The 24,182-nt window shown below is 41.5% G+C and overlaps 1 protein-coding gene and 1 long non-coding RNA gene across 3 annotated transcripts in view; one reads left to right on the plus strand and one right to left on the minus strand.

Annotated features, from left to right (window-relative positions):
• HAT1 (histone acetyltransferase 1) overlaps positions 1-17,501 on the plus strand; it is a 63,999-nt gene extending 46,498 nt beyond the window's left edge. For both annotated transcript variants that reach the window (XM_075933628.1, XM_006138972.4), the window contains exon 11: positions 17,083-17,501. In XM_075933628.1, the coding sequence (XP_075789743.1) occupies positions 17,083-17,250 (168 nt within the window). In that variant the 3' untranslated portion in view covers positions 17,251-17,501. The remainder of the gene's footprint in view (positions 1-17,082) is intronic.
• Positions 1-24,182, minus strand: part of LOC142830192 (uncharacterized) — a 52,447-nt gene that overhangs the window by 3,645 nt on the left and 24,620 nt on the right. The gene's annotated exons all lie outside the window — the stretch shown is intronic.

Consider the following 24,182-nt stretch of genomic DNA (forward strand, 5'->3'; position numbering starts at 1 on the left):
TGCAAATCCACAAGACTGTGTCTCAAACACCAGAAGATCCCAAGGCAAGTCTGTTTCTAAACAAAGGCTATCTAAATGGATTTTCAAATGCAATCCACTCACTTACCGGTTCTTTAACCAGGAGCTGCCATCAGTAGTACAAGCATACCAAAAGAATGTGCCTCTGACATTTGCAAAGCTGCAGTCTGGGCCTATGTGCACTTTTTTACTAAACACTAAGCAAAGACTTACCCAGGCTCTGGCACCAACTTTGGGCACACTGTACTTTCCACAGTACGGACTGATGGACTGAAGCTACCTCCTCCGAGCATGAGTACTGTTTCATAGTCACTTAAGGTGGAGCCCACAGGGACACTCTTCAAAGAAAATAAGGTTACCCACTTTGTGCAATAATTTAGGGTCTTTGACATGGTTGTCCCTGTGGTGTCCCATTACCATCCTTCTTCCCCTATGCTTTGGAATCGTCTGTTTCTGGGACAGAGAAGGAACTAAAGGGACAGTTGGCTGCGCATGCAGAGTAGCCACTCTGGTATGTGCTGGCTGTCCTGCGCTCACAGCCTACCGAGAACACTGCTGTCTTAATTCTCCGACTAGAGGCACAGCAGCATTACAAACACCTAAGCTGGAGCACCCACGCAGACAGCCATTTTGAAGTACCTCAGTAACTGCACAAGGTGAGTAACCTTCTCTTCTCCTGAGTGATTATACATGTCCATTCGTGTGTGTGTGTGTGTGTGTGTGTGTGTGCGCGCGCATGCCAGGGGTACATTTATCAGAGGTTTTTCCCCCAGTGTTACCCATCAGGGCATCATGAGCATCCTCTAGTGCCTTGTGCCACTGCACGAGGTATAAAGAGCACCACTACTCTCCAACATGCCTTCAATTTTTTCCTATTGCCAGTGACAGTTGTTGGCATTTTCAATCTTGTATTTACAAGTCTTCGTCTTTTAGCATATATAGTAGTGCACTATTAGTTTTTAGTCTAATGTAGTGTCTTTGTACATCACTGGATATAAGAGCATATGGAGAGTAGGTTTTTTTCCTAGAATTGGGTCACCAGTTCCCATTTGTATACCAGGCTTGGTATTGGACTAATGTCTTATTCTCCTGGCACCAAGGCCTGTCACGCTTATAAAAGTGCATGCCAAAGAAACTCCCACAGCAGCTGCCTTAAATGTATGGAAGAGGTTCATGTGAGTGACAAATTTCACAAAGGTTTCGAGCCTGGATCAAAAAAGGACAGGTTGCCACACTCAAGTATCTGCTTATGGAGACTGTACTTTGCCCACCATTTGGAACCTTCCCACTCGGAACCGGAATCAAGCACATTTGAGTCAGATAAGAGTGTTCCCTCGAACTGAGTACAGAGACAGATCCTCAACACTAGTACCTAAGAAGAAACAATGTAATTATCCCAGAGGCTCAATGTTGAGGGCTTTAAAATCTATGGTGAAGGTCCCAGGTGGAGGCAAGGATTCAAAGATGTGTCAGAGGCGCTACCAGACTCCATAAACCAGAATATTGCTGACTCCATAGCCTAGGAAGGGTCCAGTGAGACAAATCCCTGAAGTGTTGGCTCACCTTTTGAGACCACAGTCAGGAGCCCTTTCCGGTGCCATCTAAACCTGAGGTTTCTGAGGCAACTTGAGAGTTACCAAACTTGTTGGTGCTGGCTCCTGTCTAGTGCCAGGATTGGACATGCACACTCTTATGGTCCCATTTTTGGCCCCAAACCACCATTCAGTACCAGGGGCTGCTATGGATGCTGCACCTCTTTATAGGGTTCCATTCAGGGGGAAACCAGAAGTTGTCTCACTGTAACCCCCATCTCCACACTTAGAGCCAGTTTCAATTGGTTCAGCTGCCTTATGGTCTGAAGAAGCGGACGGCTCATCAGACACAAAGTTTGGATCATGCCTAGAAGCCCCAGTGGAGTTGTCTGCCCACTGTGGTTCAGGCCACAGCCTCTGTGCACTTAAGGGCCAATGGCCTGTGCATAGCTTGGTCCTGCCTCCATTTGAGTGCTCTTTTTGTACCATTTGAGGCTTTCCTCCACACAAAAGCCTCTCCCACTCCCTTCTGTGTCAGTTAGGTGCCAGGAGCATTTGCAGCATGGGCTTGGTCTTCCCTTTCCTATGCAAGGGGAACCACTTACTCAGAATCCTCCTGTTGAGGTATTGAAGGAGGGACCTCTTCAACAACACTTTTCTTCCTCACCTGATGAAGTGGAATCTGCTCCTCCCCATTCTGATTATTTCAGAGCTCATCAAGACTTAAGGATGGCGGCAGCTCTGGTTATCCAACCAAAAGAGATGCAGGAAAGTCACAAAGGCTTGTTGACCTTTTTGCCTCAACAGGACCCTCTAGGGCAGGGGTGGGGAACCTCAGGCCCAGGGCCTGGATGTGTCTGGATCCAGCTCCCTCCCCTAGCATTGGTGCTGTGCTGGTGCTCCAGCCCTCTTCTTTCTCCCTGCTGCCCCACTGCAGGGCTTGAGTACACAAATCTACTAGCCTGGGCCCTTCTAGGCACTGGTGTGCAAGGGGAATGTGAGGAGCATCTTTCTCCTCAGTTGGGGACTGTCAGTGAGGGTTTTGTTTTGGGTTGTTTTGGCTTCTCACTTGTGTGTAGCCCCTGATATTTTTGGTGCATCAGTGGCCTGTGACCAAAAAAAGGTTCCCCAGCCCTGTTCCAGGGTCTCTCTCCTTTTAATGAAGCTCTCAGCATTTTATGGCAGACACAATCTTCCCTGCATCCTACTGCTAAAAGGCTGGAGAGAATATATTATGTCCCATCACAGGGATTTGAGCCCTTCTATAACCAACCTTGTCCATGCTCCCTTGTAGTTGCACTAGCAACAGAAAGATTTCCACTCACAGCAATCCCAATATTTGTATTTAGGACCTATCCAGAAAGAGGGGGCAGAAATTATACAAGGAGCATCCTCCTCTCCCCACCATTTTCTGCTGCTGCCAGTTGATCTAGGCAGACTAACTCTTCTAAACAATCCTGTTGGATCTGTTGGTCAAGAGCAGTCTACCACTTCCCAAAATACCAACTTTTCACAGCCCAATTTTTGCCCATCACCTGCCTCACTTCCTAAGTGCATGGTTCTGTATCATAACAGATTAAACAATCCTAAGCATGGTGGAAGTGGGATACACCCTTCAGTTTATTTCAGTCCTCTCCCCCTTCACCATCCTTCTTCAGAGACAACTGTTATGAGAATGTGCTACATCAGGAGGCCCAGTCACTCTTCGGGGTGACGTATAGGACGTTTCTTCTTCGAGTGGTCCCCGTGGGTGCTCCACTCTAGGTGTCGGGCTCGTCCCGGTGCCGCTGATCGGAGGCTTTTCGTAGCTGTAACCGGCCGGACCGCGCATGCGCGGCAGGCTTTGCGCGGTTTCTTAAGTCACGCGGTCCGGCCCCTCCGCCAGTTCCTTTCAACCGTCCTAGGTTGCTGACGGACATCAGACTCTCTCCTCAGAGACAGCTCCTTTAGATAGAAAAGTTAAAAATTGTCACGAGTTTTCCTCAGTTTATAGTTACATTTAGTTAGTTATTTGTTTAAAAAAAAATTTTTCTTAAAGTTGGACGTAGCTAGTTAAGCTACTGTTTTTTCTATTTTTCGTTATCTTTAAAGACAGAAAATTCAAAATGCCCGGTTCACCGGGGTTTAAGAAATGTTCGCTATGCAAAGACCCCATGCCAGCGTCCGATGGCCACGACGCATGCATACGCTGCTTGGGGGAGTCCCATGTGCCGAGCAAATGTGCCCATTGTTCCAAACTAACGGCCAGAGCACGTAGGGACAGAGATATGAGGCTGAAGCTTATTTTATTTGATAAGGCTCTACAGCCTTCTGAAACGCCTCAAGGAGATTCTTCTCAGACTCGCAAGAGGACGTCTCCACCGCAGAGCGGGTCGACTCAAAAGAAAGCTAAAAGTGTCTCCCCAGCGCGATCTCTGGCTGCGGTCCCTCGATCTAAAATCAGCGAGGGTGACCAGCCAGGTACCTCTGGAATGGGTTAAAAACCCACGAAACAAAAACCGGACAGAAGTAAATCGGTGGGACGGTCGTCTTCAGTGCCGGCACCATCCACTGCCGCCAGCCCTACCAGGCAACAATCGGCACCGATAATTCGAGGGCGGCAACCTATCGGTCCGTCCGACCCTAAGACGTCGGCACTGGGAAGGAATTTTATTCCCAACACTTCTTAATCCTAAAGGCAAAGGAGGATCTTGGGTGTGTATTAGATCTTAAGGAGCTTGAAGGCGTTCCTGAAGGAAACAACAAAATTTCAGACGGTTCCATCTGTTCTCCCTTCCTTAGATCCCGAGGTCTGGCATCTGCTCTTGACTTAGAAGACACATTTTCGTATGGGCCTCCAAAAGTTTGTCAGATTTATGGTCAGTGGTTCCCATTACCAATTCATAGTACTGTTTTTCGGCCTGTCAGCTGCCTCTCATGTATTCACTAATTGCTTGGCTGTAGTAGTAGCATTCCTGCCAAGCTCCGGAATTCATATATTCCCTTATCTAGACAATTGGCTAGTGAGAGGGTGGTCCACATCTCAGATATTCTCCAGCATAGTCACTAAATGGTCCACATTTGATGAGCTGGGCTTCATATACTTTTTCTGTACTGAATTTACATTGAATTTTGTTTTAAATTAGTTTTCACATTGCACATTCTTGAAATATGACCACTTTGCATATCTGTTTTTTCACTAATTAGCAGTTGAGGTTTTGTTGTATATTTTAGTCATAAGTATAATTTGAAATAACAAGTGCATTACTTCTGTAGTTGAATAAGTAAATTCCAGTCAAGCTGTTTCTAAAAAATGCTTCTCAGAACAATAACAATTGAACTTCTTGTACCTATGTCACTTTCCAAATTATAACCTATTATTAAACAGTTTTTATGTTGTCAAACATTTTCTGATTTTTACATCAGAGACAATACCTTTCTTGTACTGGTGATAGTCTGATATTTATAAAGAACTCTGAGATCTACATTTGAAGAAGGCTGTATGAATACAGAACATTACAAACTACCTACAACTCTCAATTTCATGGTAGACACATTCATCATACAGCTGCTTCCTAGATTAATGAAGCAAGTGCAGAAAATCAAAACCAAAAATTCTATAACACTTTCACTCTTTTAGAATTGTCCATGTTAACAAAGAGATCATTGTTGAAAATAATTAATGAAGGTGCATCTGTTTTTCTTGGCCCATGCATTCAAGGGACTGCTGAAGTTGAGAATGTTATGAGTATAATCACTGTGATTACAGATTTTCCTTTTTTTAAGCTGTTTTTTTAAAAAAGCAAAACATTTGGTATAAAAATGATCAGAAGAAAATAATTGTTTGAAGTTGAGGCCATGGATTACTTATGAAGTCATGTAGGGCATCAAGAAAGGGAAGAAAATTTTCTCCAAGTAGGGATGTGAATGACTAGTCAACTAGTCACTTTTTTACCCCTTCTCTCCCCTTCTTTCCCCCCCCCCCCCCCCCGGCCTCTATCAGAAAGAGGCAGCAAGGCTGGGGGAAGGGGAAGCTTCAAAGCGGCAGCGGGGTCAGCAAGGAAGTCCCCAACTGACTCTGGGCTCCACACAATGCTGTCGCTTTGAAATGCTGTGGCTTTGAAATGCTGTGTGCAGCCCGGTATCCCCAGGCTGCATGCAGGACTCCCCCGCTGACCCCAGGCTTCATGCAGCAGTGCCGCTTTGAAACACTATGGGGAGCACGGAGCTGATGCTACACTTCAAAGGCGGCGGAGGTGCCCTTATCATCTAATCGAATAGTCAGTGCAAATTACATTGACTATTCAGTTAGCCAGATAATCGAAATTTTGCATCCCTAATAGAGGGAGCTGATGACTCAATTGTAATTTATTGAAAGTGTTCTCTTTAGGATATTAAGAGAGCATGGAAGGACACTGTCAGCCAAATAAGCAGATGATTTGTTTAGTGACTGCTGAAGGGGTAAATAGGGACTGTTTTCAGTGATGGGTGTAGCTCCAGGTGTAGGAAGAGGCCAGCAAGGAGCTGTGTTTGAGCAGGGAAGTAGTTCAGGATGTAGCTAGGAAATGTTTGGGTGGGAGAGTAGCTCAAGGTGTGAGTAGGGGGGTATCTCAGGTTGAGGAGAGGGATAGCTACCAGCTGTATGCCAAGTAGGTCCCCATACATTGTCTTAATGGTTCCAGGTGGCTCTTAATGGCTGCATGAACAGTCAAAGTGGACTGGAAGCTGAGGGGAATGCCACAGCTGCTTGAAGCATGGCACAACTAGCCAGAGGAGCAGCTCCCCTGTACTGCCTTGCTCTGACTTCCCACCTACGACTTGGCCAGAGGGTTGGGCCTGAAGGGGGCTAGAAGAGAGGATGTGAGGGGCAGCTGGGTAATGGTTTCTTTAAGCCAAAATCTCAGCATGTATAGACACGGAATTTATCAGCACAGTCCCTGTGCATTGCATATACAGCTTTGTTGTGGATGCCCACTCTCTACTTCAGAATCATAGAATCATAGGACTGGAAGGGACCTCGAGAGGTCATCGAGTCCAGCCCCCGCCCTCAAGGCAGGACCAAGCTCCGTCTACACCATCCCTGACAGATGTCTATCTAACCTGTTCTTAAATATCTCCAGAGAGGGAGATTCCACCACCTCCCTTGGCAATTTATTCCAATATTTGACCACCCTGACAGTTAGGAATTTTTTCCTAATGTCCAATCTAAACCTCCCCTGCTGCACTTTAAGCCCATTACTCCTTGTCCTGTCCTCAGTAACCAAGAGGAACAAATTTTCTCCTTCCTCCTTGTGACACCCTTTTAGATATTTGAAAACCGCTGTCATGTCCCCCCCTTAATCTTCTTTTTTCCAAACTAAACAAGCCCAGTTCACGAAGCCTGGCTTCATAGGTCATGTTCTCTAGACCTTTCATCATTCTTGTCGCTCTTCTCTGTACCCTTTCCAATTTCTCCACATCTTTCTTGAAATGTGGCGCCCAGAACTGGACACAGTACTCCAGCTGAGGCATAACTAGTGCAGAGTAGAGCGGCAGAATGACTTCACGAGTTTTGCTTACAACACACCTGTTGATACAACCTAGAATCATATTTGCTTTTTTTGCAACAGCATCACACTGTTGACTCATATTCAACTTGTCCACTATGACCCCTAGATCCCTTTCCGCCATGCTCCTTCCTAGACAGTCGCTTCCCATCTTGTATGTATGGAACTGATTGTTCCTTCCTAAGTGGAGCACTTTGCATTTCTCTTTATTAAACCTCATCCTGTTTACCTCTGACCATTTCTCTAACTTGCTAAGGTCATTGTGAATTATGTCCCTATCCTCCAAAGAAGTTGCAACCCCACCCAGTTTGGTATCATCTGCAAACTTAATAAGCGTACTCTCTATCCCAATATCTACATCATTGATGAAGATATTGAACAGTACGGGTCCCAAAACAGACCCTTGAGGAACTCTACTTGTTATCCCTTTCCAGCAGGATTTAGAACCGTTAACAACAACTCTCTGACTACGGTTATCCAGCCAATTATGCACCCACCTTATCGTGGCCCTATCTAAGTTATATTTGCCTAGTTTATCAATAAGAATATCATGCGAGACCGTATCAAATGCCTTACTAAAGTCTAGGTATATGACATCCACCGCTTCTCCCTTATCCACAAGGCCTCGTTATCCTATCAAAGAAAGCTATCAGATTAGTTTGGCATGACTTGTTCTTCACAAACCCATGCTGGCTATTCCCTATCACTTTATTACCTTCCAAGTATTTGCATATGATTTCCTTAATTACCTGCTCCATTATCTTCCCTGGGACAGACGTTAAACTGACCGGTCTGAAGTTTCCTGGGTTGTTCTTATTCCCCTTTTTATAGATGGGCACAATATTTGCCCTTTTCCAGTCTTCTGGAATCTCCCCTGTCTGCCATGATTTTTCAAAAATCATAGCTAAAGGCTCAGATACCTCCTCTATCAGCTCCTTGAGTATCCTGGGATGCATTTCATCAGGACCTGGTGACTTGCTGACATCTAACTTTCCTAAGTGATTTTTAACTTGTTCTTTGTGTATCCTATCTTCTAAACTTACCCTCTCTCTACTTGTATTCACTACGTTAGGCTTATTAGTAGGCCTCTTTTCTATTAGGCACTGTTCCTTTTATCTCTTCAGTTCTCCTTCCACCCATGCCTGAGGGTGGCAAAATCAATCAATACTCTTTTGATGAGCCCAGTAAGATAATAACTTCTACTGTTTTCTCCCATTTCAGCAGAATTAGTTTGTTCCTCAGATGATTTACTTCCCCAAATAAATTGCTTCAAGGGAACCCACTCTTGGAACTGACATATCAGAATCTCCAAAGTAGCAAGCTTCAGAAGCTGGTACACCCACCTAGGCTCCCTGATGTGCTGACTGAAGTGTTCCCAGGAAAATGGTCATTGGAGCATCAATTGAGTGCAATTTGGGTTCATCTGGTATGTGTTGAACAACACTATTTCCCTAGAGCCTGTAAATCCAGTATTAGCAGTCTTGCCAGATGTAAGGGCATTTTGAAGTTCCTCTTTATATAGTGATGATCAGGATTATACCTTGGATTGTCATGCCATGATAGGAAGCAGACAATTATGTGCAGGGTTGTCTCAATAAATGCTCCTGCCAAAGAGTAATTAAGCTAACCCAACATGTTTAACATACCTTTCTGCACCCTCCGCCACTTCCATCATCTCTGGAGTCCCCAAGATGCAACTTACTCTACGAAAGTGAGGTTCTTGTTATTACTCTCAGCACAGATTGAAATCTGTTTGGAAGATGGTCACCTTTTCTTTCAAATGGGAGTCCTGTGCCTTCATCTCATCCACCATTATTAGTCAGAGTTGCCATGAAAATTGGCCTGAACAGGATCTTAATATGTTACGGCAAGCTCTCTTAAAGCTCCCCAGTAATCAGAGATCTCCTGATTTGGGCTTAATCAGGCATCCAAACCAGAGGTGCTTATCTCTAAGCTGGGGACTCAGCCTAATATTTTCAAAGTATTTTAACCCCATTGAAATCCACTGAGCATTTTAGATTAAAATATCTCACCCGAAGAAGCTGAACCTGTTGGACTCTTGCCTATTCAAGGGGTGTGGGAGAATTATCCTGATATCTGTATGAGATGATAAAACTAAGATTTACCACTGAATTCTTCTGTACTTGCAGCCTAGTGTGGCCCCTTTCACACTAACCCTAATATTATTTTAAAAAGCCTTTGCCAAGGCCTTGTAGGTTTGTTATCCCATTTCTCCCCTGCTTCCAAGGGCTTTGATCGTACACAAAGGCTTATGTTCGTACTATCTATGTTGCCCTTTGGAGATTCACCATCACCTTCTGAATGTTAAGAAGCTAAAAATACTCTCCAGACAGAACAGAAATCTTTCTGCAGATAGAATTGTCTTTTTCATTTTGAATAGTGATCATGAAAAGCCTCAAAGCATCAAGATCAGTGTAGCAGGATGAGTTTGTTCTGCTTCTGTTTGGGTCTCAGAATCAGCAGGAAAACTTGCACTTCCAAAATCAGCCAACTATGTCCATGATAGCTTCAGAAACAGCATCTTAGAAGATTTTTGTGATGGACCTGGCTGTTTTTGCTGATTTTATTAAGCATTACAAAACTGATATTGTAGTCTTGTTAGATGTTGCTTTCTATTACTTGGTCCTGCAAGATTATCCTTTTCTTGTTCCTGTATTCTTTTCTTTGCTGTTTAATTTCCATTTGGGCCAGGACTGGTAGATTGATGATAGTATGAGAATGGAACAGTTCCTTTCACTATACATTGATCATCTCCCCGTGACACCAATTATTTTATTCTCTCCTGGAAGTTGTTATTGATTGCTATTGCTGGGCACTTACTGTTAGATGTGGATATGCTTTGCTTAAGGTTTTGAAATATCTAGTGGGAGTATGTTGAAGCACCTTTTTCCTTTATAGACTGGAAATTGGTGTCTGTGGTCTTCTAGAGAATTGTTTTTGTGACAACGCTATGGACTGTACTGGGTTTTTATTGGTAGGGAACTACCATCTCGCAAGTAAGGAACAAAAATGTCACATTACACATTCATTTTCAGTCCACACTGGTGTAATGCCAGTGAACGTAATGTGTAATGCCAGTGAATGTAATGGGATTGAACAGGTGTAACTGGCTGAAGAGGTGTAAGTGAGGGTAGAATTGAGTATGCAGAATCTTACAGGTGACCATGAGAAAGAAACACTTTAACTTTTGCTGTAATATCCCAATTTGGCAGCTTATAAAAAATATAAAAACCTGAATAAATTTGATCTTTAAAATAACTTGCAAATAACGTAGAACCTCATGCTGCCACTTGAACAAAGTCACTATTTCAAAGTACAGCTAGACTTTAAAGGTACCTCCCCGCATTTCTGAAAAACTAATTGTTTTTAAGAATTCATAGGTGACACTGTTCCAATTAAATAACTTTCAAATAAATTGGATACATCAGTGTGAAGGGAGATTGGTTGTTGGTTTTTTTTTTTACATAGCAGCTTCTTGGAGGTTGCAAAGAATAGTGCAAAGAGCAAGACTGGAAAAAAATTAACAATTATACTGGTGACTGAACTGCTGATTGGAAATGGGCACCTGCCTGCCTTCCTTCCTTCCTTCTTTCTGGAAAAAAGAAAAGATTACTTGAAACTGTAGCAGGACTGGATATTTTCAACTAAACATTTTTCATCAGAAAATGCCGGTTTGTTAAAACATAAACTGTTTGTAGGAAAGAGATGGTTTCGATGAATTTCCCATTTCAAATGTTCTGAAAATTGAATGTTGAAGCCTCATTTTGATGGTTTTGAAATTAAAGTTCAATTTTTCTGTTCAAAATGACTTTCTTATAGTAATGTAAATATTTAAAACAAAACAGAACATTTCAAAATTATGAAAATGTTTCATTTGTTCTGTTCTGACTTTTTCTGAAGTTTTGGTTCACAGAAATTTTCAAGGTTCTGACTTTTTATCCTGATTTGGGATGGGAAGAGTTCCTGAAATGGTAAAAATTCTCATGGGATGGCAGCCCATCTTTATTTGAATGGCTCTACAATCCATCATATAATTAGCTTTCTCTCCTTTCTTGAAAATTAGTGTAAAAACAATAGTGTAAAAAAAAATTAGTCTATAGAAAAAGGCTTTTACTTTGAGACTGGCTTTGGGACTGAAATTGCTTAAGAATGTCTCTTCTCTGTTTTACCAGAGATAGTATAATTACATAGACATCACAAAGAGTGATTCATTGCTAATGTACCAGGCATGTAGGATGATTGTAGTGCTGGTGATGCATGAATGCCTTCTTTTCAGCTAGATACTATTGTTGTACAAGTACCTGTGGTGGTACTGAGGTTGAGAGACAAAGCAATGGTCCTGGCTGAAGCAGAAATGAGAAGTGCATATGCACACAAATGGGGAGATAAAGACACTGAGCATATCTTTTAAAAGCATTGCAATTCTAAATAACTTGCTTTCAACAAAACATGTTTTTCTTGCGTGAAACTTCTATATAGAATGGCTATCTCTGACTTCTCAGCCCTTAGAAGGAGCTGTTGTGGGCTAGCATAGAAATTTTGGCTCATGAAGACTGACCAAACTTGAACTGCAGACATGAACGTTTAAATAGCTGACATTTCCATACTTCCACTTCTGGTAGCATTTATATTTTTAACTACATGTTTGATTAGAAGAAAATTGCTAATTGATATATTCCATTTAGCGCAGAGCAAAAGACAAGAACAGCAATAAGTGCTTGTTCTTGGTATTTTCATATTGGACAGCAGGATGCTGAGCTGTGGAAGCATGATATGTGCACTCATTAATATTCTAACAGTGTACTGCAGCAGCTACTTACTTTATGAAAAATGTGTGAGAACATTGCTATGACCCAAATGGTGGATCATTAGATACTGTAGAATGTTAAGGTGTACTGATTCAGTTCTTTCCAGCCCCACAAAATAGGATGAAAGCAATGAACAAAAATCATAGCTTGACAAGATACAGAGAAAGCTGCAAGAAAAAATGTATAAGGGAGGGTAAGAGAAAATCATACTTTTCTAGTGACGGTGCAGTGGGAAAGTAATCATGGAAGCACAATGGAGTCAAACTGTTGCAGGGACTCTTGCCTTGATGCATATAGTTTTTCTCTTTATTAGTCAGAGCATCTGACCAATTGCATCTTAAAAACAAGAGTGGAATATAAAATTGGAAAATGTCTGGAAGAGTATTTTGGAGGAAGTAGTCAGCACAAGGAGCATGTGGTACTAGCAATCTGTTCCATTAACAAACACAATTATTCCCATCCCAGAAGTAAAAGTGTTGGGGGTAATAGGGAGGAAATACAAAGAAGAAAAGAAGTGAATAATGGTGCTGTTCCACTGGAACAACAAATGCCAGGTAGCACAAATATTAACATGCCATGTACTGAACACAATATATATGTCAGTCCTCACTACGAGTAATATAGTCAGGACTTTGTACAGCTACATTTACAGCCTACTCAGAAAGAATGCCTTTGACATCACTATTATGTTTGAGCTCAGCTGATCAAAATGGTGATTACCTTTTTTCCCAACACTGAATTAAACTTAGTCCCTCCAGTTATTGCTTCCTAGTAAGAGCTTTTAGTCTGTAAAACTTTTTACCAAGAAGATCAGAGTAGCTGCATAAAAAGATAATGTCCAAGCTGTACCACTTTAGACCGACTTACATAGCCAACTGTGACACACAGGAGACAGAGCTGATGAATATGACAAACTTGTAATTTATTTCTGTTAGGATAGGCTGGGAGAAGATCATTTAGCTGGAAAGTTCAAGAAACTAAGCTTTCTTACTGTTCCTTTTCATATAGAGTAAGAGCACTAGTAACTTCTCAGTGACAGCAAAAACTGGCACTGTAATACTTATTTCAAAGAATTTTCTGATAAAGACTGTCCCCAAGGCACAGTAAGAAAATGTGATAACCACTATGAAAGAGATAAAGCCCTATTACAAATTTAGAACTCATTGAAATGGGAAAATATATAGCTAAGTCTTGATAAAGAAGTTAATAAGAACAGATATCATGACTAGGACTAGTGGTGGTGCCTGTTTAATTTTAAACAAATGGGGACAATAGTGGAAGAAATGCAGGAGTAATAGTTACATAGTAACATTTGGAGATGACCTGAGTCAAAACTAGAAAGGACTTGAAGAACTTGGAAAGAAGCAAACAAAATTAAGGAACTGGGCAACTTTTGATGAAGTACAAAGTAGTCATTCATTCATAGGATAAAGCACACTGAAAGAAACAATAATGTTCTTATATGCTACAGGGTTGTGAATTATGGTGAGACTTCACTACTTGGTTGATCCATGCTGTAGCAATAGATCTGCTGGAGTCAATTTAGCAAGTCTAGTGAAGATCCACTGCATTGACCACCAATTGTTCTCCCATCAACTCTGATGCTCCATGGAAATGAGAAGATTAAGTTGATTCAATGGGAGAGTTTCTCGTGCTGACCCAGAACAATGTGAACCCCAGAGTAAGTTGATCTAAGCTATGCTGACATGAGTTACACACTTTGAGTTAGTAGCATAGCTTAAATTGACTTTTCCCCTTACTGCTGATCTGCCCTTAGTTGACATATCAAGAAACAGACTTAGGTAACCTGTGTACTGCTCAAAGAACTCTTATTGCACAGTTGTGCTTAAATAATGTTAGACTGTTCTTAAAAATAGGGTAGAAATCATTCCTATATATATTTATTAATACATAATCACTCTTAATACTATGTTCAGATTTCGTCTTCATCACCCAGACATAAATGGAAAGGTCCAGAGAGGGGCAGCGAGAATATAGTTTAGGATCTCCATACAAGGCGAGAATAAAAAGCCGAATTAGAAGTCAGAACCAGGAAAATGGAGGGGGGTCACTTTGTTCATTCTCCCTGCTGATACTGGACTGTTCTTGATCTATTAAAGAGTGCTTTGTCCAGTCTAGTTTTTCAATAACACAAGTGATGTGGATTTTTATTTGGGAAACTGTTCCAGACCTTTAATTTTTCTTGCTATTCAGCCTATAGTTTCCATTGCTCATTTTCATCTCATTATTCCAGGCTATTTATCTTGAGGTCAGCCCAAAGAATTCCTTTTCTTTAATATTTTTCTATTAAGTTGGGGAAAGTAAAAGAAAGGAGATATATGTAAAAGAGCAAGTAGTCTAGTGTGAGTCAACTGAGTGCTCCCTTTTATGCTTACCTATAATACAAGAACTAGAGGCCCCTCTAAATTAAAATGTAATATTTTTTCACAACATAAAATTAACCTGTGTAAATAGACTCTCTTGGTAGCCTTTAGACATTTACTAACTAATATTCGTAAAAGGAAAAGGAAGCTATTAATAGGAATATTATCTATAGTTTGAAAACCAAAAGGCCATTCAAAAACCAAAAATATTTGGGAACACTCTCTTGGCTTAGAGCACAAACTGACCATCGGGGGGCATAAATTAGGTCAATTTGTGAGGCATTATCACTTACTCTGAAACATACTGCTTTGGCCAAAGTCTACTAGATTACATAGAATCATAAAGGTGGAAAAGACCTCAGAAGGTCATCAAGTCCAGCCCTCTGCTCTAGGCAGGACCAATCCCAACTAAATTAACCAAGCCAGGGCTTTGTCAAGCTGTGACTTAAACACCTCTAGGGATGGAGTCCACTACTTCCCTAGGTAACCAATTCCAGTGCTTCACCACTCTCCTAGTGAAATAGTTTTTCCTAATATCCAACCTGGACCTCTCCCACCGCAACTTGAAACCATTGCTCCTTGTTCTGCCATCTATCACCACTGAGAACAGCCTTTCTCCATCCTCTTTGGAAGCTCCCTTCAGGAAGTTGAAGGCTGCTATCAAATCCCCCCTCACTCTTCACTTCTGCAGACTAAACAGACCCAACTCCCTCAGCCTCTCCTCATAGGTCATATGCTCCAGCCCCCTAATCATTTTGGTTGCCCTCCACTGGACCCTCTCCAATGTGTCCACATCTTTTTTTGTAGCGGGGGGCCCCAGAACTGGACACAATACTCCAGATGTGGCCTCAACAGAGCCTAATAAAGGGGAATAATGCCATCTCTAGATCTGCTGGCAATGCTCCTCTTAATGCAACCTAATATGCCATTAGCCTTCTTGGCTACAAGGGCACACTGTTGACTCATATCCAGCTCCTCATTCACTGTAACCCCCAGGTCCTTTTCTGCAGAACTACTGCTTAGCTGGTTGGTCCCCAGCCTGTAACAATGCTTGGGATTCTTCCGTCCCAAGTGCAGGACTCTGCATTGTTCTTTTTGAACCTCATCAGATTTCTTGTGGCCCAATCCTCCAATTTGTCTATGTCACTCTGGACCCTATCTCTGCCCTCAAGCGTATCTACCTCCCCCCCTAGCTTAGTGTCATCTGCAAACTTGCTGAGGGTGCAATCCATCCCCTCATCCAGGTCATTAATAAAGATACTGAACAAAACCGGTCCCAGAACCGAACCTTGGGGCACTCCGCTAGAAACCGACCGCCATCCTGACATCAAGCTGTTGATCACTACCCGCTGGGCCCAGCATTCTAGACAGCTTTCTATCCATCTTACCATCCATTTATCCAATCCATAGTCCCTTAACTTGCTGGCAAGAGTATTGTACATCTATAGCAATTCCTTTGTTTCCTTGAATTTCCTGACTGGGGACATCAGCATTGCAGAATTTAGTTCCATACTATATTGAATTAATATTTTAAATTCCATACAAATTGGAGGACTGAGATTGGGTAGTATATTAGGTATAATTTATTGATGGGTAACCAGGGGGTGGGGGACTATGTGGAAAAGGTTACCAATTTGTGAGGAAACATTGGAGGAGTTGTCTGTTATATTGTGCAACAAGTGACCTAGTAGAAACACATATCATTCTCTGTTCGTGTTTGTGTGGGTAGATCTGTTTCACTACTGCTCCCAAATATTGATAATCCACATATGATTTTTTTGCCCTGAGGTATATTTATTACACCTTCCTTATTTATCTTTACACTACCAAGTTTTGTTGATAAAACTTATGTTGACACCCGAAAGTCATCAAAACTCACCAGAGTATGTTGGCACTTGCTCCATCTGTCGACTGATCATGTCCATATTGGGAACACCATCATCGACAGTCTGAGCAATGCATGTGGGGATGTATCGTTCAGTGCAATGTCATGGGAATGCAGAGCTGATCCCTGCGCACCTTGGATTCCCTCAGAGTTCTCCCACTGTATCCTGAACTTCTGGGAGGGTATTCTGAGTAGCTCTGTGAGCTCCCTTTGCTGAGGAATGTCAGAGCAAAAAACATTGTCTCCCTCCCCTGCAGCAGCAGTCTGCCTGCAGCTGTGTTTCTAGTGTAGGGCAAAACGGGAGCTTTCCAATAATTTGCTCTTTGTTCCCCAAATGAAGCAGCTCACTCAGCTGTCTTCTCTGGAGCTTTGAAAGGGGATGCATGTCTTCACAGCAGCAGAGATCAAAACACTGAGCTGAGCCATCAGGATAGGCATTGTGGGATACTGGTGGAAGTCAGTTCTGTCGACAAAACAAACAGCAAAGTCTACTTTGGCCCTTCATTGACGACAGAGGGAGAAGGAAAAAGAAAAGTCTCTTCTAGAGATGGAAATGTTTTGTTGCCAAAACTGGTAATTTTCTTGAACAAGTCACACATTGCACTGGGAATGCTCACTGTTTTGTCGCCAAAAGGCAGTTTTTTATGACAAACTTGGTAGTGTAGACATACCTTTATTCTTGGGTTGTTTTCTAAATACCGGAAGAAGAGTGGTTGAAGTACTAAAAGTTAATCTGTGTCTCATAGAGAACAAATGAGTAATACTGCTACAAGTTTCTTAGCTTCAAGGAAAAAAATCTAGATACCACTTTCTTTTAATTATATCTTCAAGATTCGATTGCTATTCGTTTTAAAAATACAAATGTACCAAGAAAGATAATGATGTGTGTAAACCTATTTAATTGTTTAGAAAAAGCAAAGAGAACTTGCCAAGATGAGAAGATGTCTGAGACCAGAGGAGTTGACAAACCAGTTGAATCAAATAGACCTAAATATGCAGCACGAACAGTTAGAAGAGAGCTTCCAGCAACTTGTTTCAGATTACCGAAGGGTCCTAGAACGACTTGCTCAAGCATGAGAATTCTACCTTTCTGTACAGGAGACTTGCAGATTTCTATACATTGTGTTGTGAAGCACATCCATAATTGCTACTTAATTGCAAAATCTCATGTGACGTTTTAATCACATTTAAGATGACTTTTCCTTTGTTTTTCTGTGCATTTTGAATATTTTCTATTTTTGTGTTGTAGATTTAAAAATGGTTGTATTTAGGCTTTGGGGCACTTATTGCTTAAATAAACAAGAATTAGATTCAGAGATGCACTAACACTGCAAGTTTTTGGGTCTTCTGTACAGTTTTATTCAGATGCTTACATTGGTTGGTGAAGCTTCAGATGAAGCAGTTTGGACTAACTGTAGCCTAGAGTATTGAGCTTGCTAGCAACTTCTAAAATAGGTCAGTTGTTCATAAGGTAAGTTGAAATAATTTGATTTTATTTTTAAAAGTGAAATGTTGGAGTTAACTAGTAGAAAATCTTAATAAAATTTTTTTTCATTCTCCTGCCCTCTACTGATCACCGTGAATACATAGGATTTTAATATTATTCAATTAGAATGTGCTCAAATCATATAGTGATGAGGGCCATATAACTATCTTCTTTTTCCTATAAGAATAACCATGAATAGTAGTGTTTTTAGTAAAAGTTTCATTGTATTTACATTGAAAGATGTCCGATAGTGTGTAAGAGAAGAGTTATTGATGGAATGGTAAATTGAATAAATGGATTTTACATTTGGCCCCAAAAACTGAGATTCATGGTCATTCTCTCTAGGCAATTGCTGTTAAAATTACTGATAAACAGTAACATAAGTATTTAATAGTTTTAAAACTCTTCATTGTTAAGCCATTGTCTTAACTTAGAATGTTTAGTTTCTCATTTCAGTAATCTTAGATTACTTATAATGTTGCACATTCTTGTGATGGTATTTACCTGAAATCCCATAACCAACTCCCATAACTCACAGCTTTCAGAAACTACCGATTTGCCATCAACTTGGTTCTAATAGTTGGACTTTTTGGCAAAGTTTGCAAGGGAAAAAAACTTTAAAAATTGATTTGATTCTAGAGTTGACAAGAATACTCAAGTTCAGTTGATGCTAACAAACCACCCTTCGCTTTGCTTTATGACTTGCCAATCTTGTAGATTCATAGGAGACTCACAACACGTAATATGGTTGTGTACTTCACTTGCAAGCTATCTGTGGTGCAATAACATTCAAAACACATGGAGAAACTATAACTACCGACATTCCTCAAGTTAATGAAATAACTTTAAGGCTGACAGAGTGAATCACCCTTTTCTGCATAACTGTTCTCTCTCAAACCTCTGTGCAGTAGTTCCACGTGTCAATCTTAATAGTCCTCTCAGAAATGTACAAGATGGTGTAATTTGCATTTCTTATGCTGCCCGAGAGGCTCTGTGGACTTGCTCTGATTCATAGATTTCAGGGTGGATTGATGGAAATCCAAGAAATTTATAATACAGATTTTAATCATAATTTAAATAATCAATTTAAATCATGTTCTGCATTTGTCATTTTTACTTTCCATAAAGGTTGACTTTCACTAATTTGATCTCCATTAAAACACTGTTTGCAACTAAGTATATAGCCTTTACATTCAATATGGTGCTTCTTTCTGCTAACCAGGAGGATACATCATTGCTTAAATATGTGTACATAGTGTATCTAAACTTAAAATATTCCGGTTTAATTTTTACTTTTTTATTGTTAGAAAATAATTAATAGTACTTTTCTTATTTACTATGTTAATTTTTTAATTGTGATTTGTGTCAAGTTCTATTTGAATGGAAATTCAAATTAAATACACAAAAATAGTTTCATTTTTATATTAATTAAAGCTGGCTCAAATGTGCAGGATACACAAAAGTTTTATTCAAAAAACGTATGAATTTTTTTTTCATTAACAGTGATTTACTAATCTCGGGATGTAATCTCTGTGCTTAATGAATTGACCTGATTATTTCTGGTCACTGGGTCCATCAAGATTTTAGAATTAGTGGGTCTCATCCTCTCATATTTAGAATGGGTTTTTTTCACAGATGGAAAGAAGAAAACAAGTTTTCCTGCTTTTTTTGTCATCTCCCAGTCAGCTTCTTAACTTGAATGAATTTGCATTTTTACTAAAATAGTTGAATCAACAAAAGTGAAGAAAATATTCTCTACCTCAGTGGTCCCCAACGCGGAGCCCGTGAGCGCCATGGCGCCCACTGGGGAATTTATGTGCGCACGCCAAGTGACCGGGGCCGGCCCAAGCCATTCTTGCGTCCCGGGCTCCCGGCGCACCTGCGTGCCCAGCAGCCCCAAAAGATTGGGGACCACTGCTCTACCTGAAGAAGCTTCTCCTGTCAAATGTTGGTGTAGCACTTCAACTAACTCTGGTTCCAGGTGTTTAGCTATTGACTTTCTTTAAAACTTCAGTAGCTAATATGCTGCTTAAAATTAATTACAAAAATATTAATATAATTTTAGGTTTTCATGTGAGTTTATTTTATAAATCTGTAATTTAAATGTTATATATCCAATTTGAATTTTAAAATGTGATATTTATTAAAAAGGATTGGTGTGGTTTTTTATCCATCATGACAGATTTGAATTGATGAGATAACATAGTTTGTACAGCTTTGCCATGAAATTGTCATGGGAGTCCTATCTTGTGGTGCTATGAACTTGGTAGCATATTATATATAGAAATTTCACTAGTTAACTTTTTCATTTTTAAATGTCTTGATTCTTTTAAATGCTGAGAGAGAAAGTAAAAAGTTTATGCTTCTACTGCAGATATTGGGGGGCAGGGGAGGTGCTACCTGAAATTGTGTAATTAAATGTTGAATTAGACCTTGTTTATATTTGATTCCGATAAGGAGTAGAAGACAATCATAGAATCCTAGGCCTGGAAGAGACCTCAGGAGGTCATCTAGTCCAGCCCCCTGCCCATAGCAGGACCAACTAAACCATCCCAGCCAGGGCTTTGTCAAGCTGAGACTTAGAAACATCCAGGGATGGAGATTCCACCACCTCCCTAGGTAACCCAGTGCTTCACCATCCTCCCAGTGAAATAGATTTTCCTAATATCCCACCTAGACCTCCCCCACTGTAACTTGAAACCACTGCTCCTTGTTCTTCCATCTGTCACTACTGAGAACAGCCTCTCTCCATCCTCTTTGGAACCTCCCTTCAGGAAGTTGAAGGCTGCTATCAAACTCCCCCTCACTCTTGTCTTTTGCAGACTAAATAAGCCTCCCCTCACAGGTCATGTGCTCCAACTCCCTAATCATTTTGGTTGCCTTTGTTAGACCCTCTCCAATGTATCCACATCCTTTCCATAGTGGGGGGCCCAGAATTGTACACAATACTCCAGATGTGGCCTTACTAATGCTGAATAAAGAAGAAGAATTTCTCTAGATCTGCTGGAAATGCTCCTCCTAATGCAACCTAACATGCCATTATGCTTCTTGGCTACAAAGGCACACTGTTGACTCGTATCCAGCTTCTCATTCACTGGAATCCCCAAGTCCTTTTCAGCTGAACTGCTGCTTATCCAGTTGGTCCCCAGCCTGTAGTAGTGCTTGGGATTCTTCTGTCCCACGTGCTGGACTCTGCACTTGTCCTTGTTGAACCTCATCAGATTTCTTTTGGCCCAATTCTCCAATTTGTCTAGGTCACTCTGGACCCTGTCCCTGCCCTCCAATGTATCTATCTCTTCCCCTCACTTGGTGTAATCTGCAAACTTGCTGAGGGTGTAATCCATCCCCTCATCCAGGTAATTAATAAAGATGTTGAAAACCAGCCTTAGAACCGATCCTTGGGACACTCCACTTGAAACCGACCACCAACCCAATGTTGATCCATTGATCACTACCTGTTAGGCCCAACAATCTAGCCAGCTTGCCAACTGACATTTGCTAACTCCCTCAGTACCCTCGGATGCATTCAATCCAGACCCATGGATTTGTGTATGTTTAGCTTTTCTATATAGTTCTTAACCTGCTCTTTCTCCACTGAGGGCTGCCCACCTTTCCCATACTGAGTTGCCTAATGCAGTAGTCTGGGAGCTGACCGTGTCTGTGAAGACAAAGGCAAAAAAAAATTGAGTACTTCAGCTTTTCCCTCATCTAGCCCTACACCCTCTCTGATCACCCTCTTATTGCTAACATGCCTGTAGAAAGCTTTCTTGTTACTTCACATCCCTTGCTAGCCACAATTCCAATTGTGCTTTTACCTTCCTGATCACTCTCCTGCATTCTCAAGCAATATATTTATACTCCTCCCTAGTCATCTGTCCAAGTTTCCACTTCTTGTAAGCTTCCTTTTTGTGTTTAAGCTTGCCAATCGGGTCATCTTCCATATCTGCTTTTCTTGTTGCGCATTGGGATGGCATCTTCCTGTGCCTTCAGTAAGGCTTCTTTAAAATACTGTCCGCTCTCCTGGACTCCTTTCCCCCTTCATATTAGCATCCCAAGGGATCCTGTCCATCAGTTCTCTGAGAAAGTCAAACTCTGCTTTTCTGAAGTCCAGGATGTGTATTTTGCTGTACTCGTTTCTTCTTTTTGTCATGATCCTGAAATCAACCATCTCGTGATCACTGCTTCCCAGGTTGCCACCCACATCTGCTTCCCCTACTAGTTCCTCCCTGTTTGTAAGCAGCAGGTCAAGCTGCACATTGCCCCTGGTCGGTTCCTTCAGCACTTGTACCAAGAAGTTATTCCCAACATTCTCCAAAACCTTCCTGGATTGTCTGTATCCTGCTGTATTTGTCTCTCAACAGATGTCATGGTGATTAAAGTCTCCCATGAGAACCAGGGCCTGTGATCTGGAAGCTTCCCTTAGTTGTCAGAAGAAAGCCTCGTCTATCTCATCCACCTGATCCACTGGTCTATGGCAGACACCAACCTCAACATCACCTCTGTTGATCCCGTCTTTAAACTTAACCCTAAGACTTTCAATAGGCTTTTCTCCCTCTATACACTGGAGCTCGGAGCAATCATACTGCTCTCTTATGGTATGTCTACACTGCATTCCTCTTTCAAGAGAGGAATGCAAATACAGAGGAACACAATTGCAAATGAAGTTCAGATTAGAATTTCCCACGCTTCATTTGCATAATCGTGTCCAGGTGCTATTTTGGAAAAAGAAACGCTGTCTAGACGTGGTTATTTCTAAAGAAAACCCTTCTTTCAAAATTACTCTTACTCCTTATAAAATGAGGTTTAAGGGTAATTTTGAAAGAAGGGTTTTCTTTCGAAATAACCGTGTCTAGACAGCGTTTCTTTTTTCGAAATAGGGTATTTTGAAATAACACCTGGATGTGAAATTATGGGAAATTCTAATCCGTGCTTCATTTGCAATTTCGTTCCTCTAAATTTGCATTCCTCTCTTGAAAGAGGAATGCAGTGTAGACATACCCTTACATACAGTGCCACTCCTTCTCCTTTTCTCCCCTGCCTGTTCTTCCTGAACAGTTTATACCCTTCCATAACAGTGCTCTAGTCATGTGAGTCATCCCACCAAGTCTCCATTATTCCAATCGAATCATAGTTCTTTGACTGTGCCAGGGCTTCTAATTCTTCCTGTTTGTTTCTCAGGCTTCTTGCATTTGTATACAAACACTTAGATAACTAGTTGATTGCCCTGCCTTCTCCATTTGAATTAGGGGTCCTTCTTTGTTGCTCCTTGCTCCTTGTGTTTCTTCCCAGTATTCCACTTCCCTACTTACATCAGGGCTTAGGTCACCATCCCACAATGAACCTAATTTAAAGCCCTCCTCAATAGGTTGGCAAGCCTGCCCATGAAGATACTCTTTCCTCTCTTGGTTAGGTGATTCCCATCTCTTCATAACCATCCTTGTGCCCAGAACATAATCCTGGTCAAAGAAACCAAAGCCCTCTCTCCATCACCAACACCACCTGCGCAACCACACATTTATTTCCACGATTCAACAATCCCTACCTAGACATTTCCTTGCACTTCAAATTTCTTGATCCTTCTTCCCAGCGCTACATAATCTGCAGTGATCTCAAGATCATTCTTGGCCGTATCATTAGTTCCTACATGGAAAAGCAGGAAGGGGTAGCAATCTGAAGGTTTGATCAGTTTTGGAAGACTCTTGGTCACATCCTGAATTGTAGCTCTTGGTAAGCAGCACACTTCTCAAGATTCCAGGTCTGGACAGTAGATGGATGACTCCGTCTCTCTTAGGAGAGAGTCCCCAACCACCATGATCTGTCATCATTCCATGCCTTCTGGTAAATGATGTCTCCTGATCTCTTCCCTGAGAGGTCCCTTCTAAAGCATTCTCCACCATAGTGCCTGTGGAGAGAGCCTGAAAGCGGTTACTTACCTCTAGTGGAATTGGAGATAACTGAGTTGGCTTTCTTCTCCTGGAGGTTACCAGTTTCCCTCCTTGTTCTGTACTGCCCTCACTGGTTCTTCAGCCTGCTATGCCTGCAGGATTAAATACTGCCATATGTCAAGGAAGTCTTCATCTTCTCTGATGGAATGTAGGGTTGATACTTGGTCCTCAAGTCCTCTAATTTTTTCTTCCAAAATTGCAACCAGCTTGCACTTAAAAGGGATTTCATCTACACTATCGTCCGGGAGGAAGACAAATAACTGCTGCAGGTAGCAGCAGCGGACCTATCGCTATCCATACTTGTCTTCCTTCAGAAATTCCTCAGATGTTTTTAAATGCCCCCTTGAAGGTCAGAAGAGAAAAAAAAATCAAGAAAAAGGCCACCAAACGCTATGGGGTTTCCCGCAGGCCGATATGCCCTGTTCGTTGCTCACTGCATTTACTCTGGCTGCCTTATTATAAGGCTGCTGGCAAGGCCTAGCTCAAAGCCTTGCCTCTAATCCAATCAGCCCCTGAAGGCCCACCTGGAACAAAGAATTCCCAATTCACACTTTTCCAACTGCTTCTCTTTTCAAAGC

The sequence above is a fragment of the Pelodiscus sinensis genome, chromosome 7 (assembly GCF_049634645.1).
Source record: "Pelodiscus sinensis isolate JC-2024 chromosome 7, ASM4963464v1, whole genome shotgun sequence".
NCBI lineage: Eukaryota > Metazoa > Chordata > Testudines > Trionychidae > Pelodiscus > Pelodiscus sinensis.